The sequence below is a fragment of the Echinops telfairi genome, unplaced genomic scaffold (assembly GCF_000313985.2).
Source record: "Echinops telfairi isolate 266 unplaced genomic scaffold, ASM31398v2 ScPeMD7_18;HRSCAF=68, whole genome shotgun sequence".
Taxonomy (NCBI): domain Eukaryota; kingdom Metazoa; phylum Chordata; class Mammalia; order Afrosoricida; family Tenrecidae; genus Echinops; species Echinops telfairi.
The window spans coordinates 29,411,520-29,414,595 of NW_022103915.1; the positions used below are offsets into that span (position 1 = coordinate 29,411,520).

The window sequence follows — 3,076 nt, forward strand, 5'->3', positions numbered from 1 at the left end:
CTCATTGCACCCTGGTGCCAACCATGTCGTTGAGGATTTTCCTCCTTCTCCTTGATCTCCACTTTAGCAAACACGGTGTACTTCTCTAGCAGTGACTCTTTCCTGAGGTGTGTCCAATGTAGGCAAAGTCTCACCAATCTCGCTTCTAATGAGCATCTCCCTGGCTTACGTCCACCAAGGCAGATTGGTTCACAGTAGATTCCATACCCTATTCATAGTATATTCCAGATACTCCACCAACATGATAATTCAAATGTGTCCATTCCTCGTCAGTCTTCCTTTCCCTTGTCCACCTTTCCCATGCACATAAAATGACTGCAAATACGACTTGAGTTAGGGGGCACATTTCAGTCATCAAAGTGACTTTTCAGGTTTTAACGAAGTCTTTTGAAGCAGATTTACTCCATGCTATCTGTCCTTTGAGTTCCTGATTGCTACTTACATGGGCATAAATCATTGCCCAAGTAGAATAAAATTCTTAATAATTTCGATTCCCTCACCATGTATCACATTGATTGGTGCAGAGATGAGGATTTTTGCTTTTATCCGCAGGTGCAGTTTGAATTACAGTGCTGGCAGAGAAAATGGAAGCTACCACAAGCTGCCAAACACAGACAAATCTATCATGGGAAAAGGACTGCTAGATACTCCTTGGAGGCAAGGATGGCGAGACCTCCTGTCTCATGTTCTCGGGGCAAGTTGTGAGGAGAGACCGGTCTGTGGAGAAGGACATGGTGGTGGAGGAGAGGGGCAGCGAAGAGAGGAAGGTGCTTGGCAGGATGGTTGGCTCCACACAGAACAGCTGTGAGGATGGCGCAGGACCGGGCAGTGGTCTGTTCTGTTGTGCACGGTCAGAACTGACTCCACGACACCTAACAACCACACAACCCCGGATGCGATTCAGACTGAATGCTACAGTCTTTCCCCTTCCTCAGGAGGGGCTCCGAGTCACCTCCATTTGGGGCAGGCTAGGTTATGTCACCTGGCTTATGCCACAGGTTACGTTCCAGGCTGCCAGGGAGTCTTCCTCCCATCGCACAAGGCCACATTCTTCTTCAGCACAGTTTCTCAGACCACATGCTCAGCCTACACACTGGATGAGAAGATACGTCTTTCCACTTTCAAGCGACACGCTAGTCCCTTATTCAGTTAGAATGGCTATCTCCTGGTCTATGCAAAGGGTCCCCAAGAGCACAATTAAGTGTTCTGGAATAATTCCCACATATGGAATCACACAACTGAATGCCTTCATACAGGTAAACGTATTTCTGGTCACCTCACTTACAGCCAAGATCTATGCGACATAAGTGATAATATCAATCATTCCATGTCTCATTTTTGAACTTCTGGCAGTTCCCTGTTCTTGTACAACGAAAGCCACTTTAAAATGATCTTCAGTAAGATTTTGCAAGCATCTTATATTAATCATATCATAATGTCTACATTCCATTTGATTATCTTTCTTAGAAACGGGCATGAATATGGATCTCTTGCAGTTGGTTGGGCAAGCACCAGTCTTCCAAATTTCTTTTGTTCCCCCTCCACTGCCACCTCCTTCTCCCAGAGTAGCTGGTGGGCTTCCAGATTCCTGGACAAGGGGGAGTCAGCACTCCGGGGCTGCCGCTGCTTAGTGAAGCATTTCGGTTGGCGCTCCATCCGTGCCCAGAGCCTTGTTTGTCACCTGGGCCTTCAGGGCAGCTTGTACTTCTTCCTCCAGTGGCAGCAGTTAACCCTACCCCTCCCTGCCAACAAGTCCATTCCGACTCACAGCACCCCTGTGCACAGCGTGGAACTGCCCCCGTGCCTTTCTGAAGCTGTGTCTTTTTATGGGAACCCAAAGCCTCATCTTTCTCCCATGGATCAGCTGGAAGGTTTGAACTGCTGGCCTTGTGGTTAGCTAGCCAACGAGTAACCCACTACACCACGAGGGATACAACTTCTATGAACGTCCTTTTTGTTTTTTGATACAGTGACCCTGACTTCCTTCCATCTCCTTTTGAAGCATCCTGCATTGTGCAATGTTGTGCCCGTGGAATCTTTCAGTAATGTAACTCGAGGCTTTGATGTTCTCTTCAACTATTTCCCACTGGGAAATGCCAATCCTGCTCTCTGCTTTTGGTGTTCTAGCCTGAAATCTATGACATTCCGTTAGAATACTTGACTTCCTGTCTTCTTGAGGTGCTTTTAGACATCTGTTCAGCTTTCATGTAATTCATCATTTCTTCTGTTCACTTTCTCAATCAAAACTCAAACTCCCCGCCATCAAGTTGATTCCAACGGGATAGGGCAGTCCTGCCCCTCTGAGGTTGTAACTTGGAAAGAATTACGTCTTTCTCTCAGGGAACAGCCGGTGGCTTTGAACTGCTGACCTTGCACTTAGCGGCACACTACACCACTTTAGCTATGGAGACATCCAAGTTGGTCTGTTCTTCCTTTCGTGTCTTTTTAATGACATTTAATTATTTAGAGCCATTCGTCTCTTCAACAATCAAAGCAAATAAAGGTCAAGTCCAACTCAGAGAGACAATGTCGGGCAGGGTAGACTAATGTTATGAGGGGAGAAAGCCCCATCTTCCTCCCACAGAACAGATGGTGGTTTTGAACTGCTGACCTTGCAGTTAGCAGCCCAATGAATAATGGCCACACCACACAAAGCCTATCGGCTGAGCAGGAAACATGAGCGAGGTAGGAGGGAGGCCTCAGAGATGGCCATCTCTCCTACTGATGGAACCAACGTGATTTCTTCCGTGGACCCTTTTGCTGTTCTCAAAGCCTTCACTGCCGACGGCCTTTCTCTAACATGCTCTACAATCAATTGTGATGTGGGTTATAGGACTCTGTGAATATATTAAATACCACTGAATATACATTCTAAATGAACAAAGTATATATGGTATATTATTTATATCTCAATCAAGTTGTTATAAAACAACAACAGCATAGATGCAAAGCCCCCGATGCCACCCCCGTGCGCGTCTGAGACTCACTTGGAAGCCTTCATGGAATCATCTGCCCAGCCTCCTTGCCGACGGGGAGGCTTTGGAGGAGGAGCCTATGGGGAGAAGCCAAAACAACA

At 46.7% G+C, this 3,076-nt stretch overlaps 1 protein-coding gene across 1 annotated transcript in view; it reads right to left on the minus strand.

Annotated features, from left to right (window-relative positions):
* IFT43 (intraflagellar transport 43) overlaps positions 1–3,076 on the minus strand; it is a 101,193-nt gene that overhangs the window by 60,923 nt on the left and 37,194 nt on the right. The window contains exon 3 of the mRNA XM_045287813.1: positions 2,988–3,052. Within this exon, the coding sequence (XP_045143748.1) occupies positions 2,988–3,052 (65 nt within the window). The remainder of the gene's footprint in view (positions 1–2,987; positions 3,053–3,076) is intronic.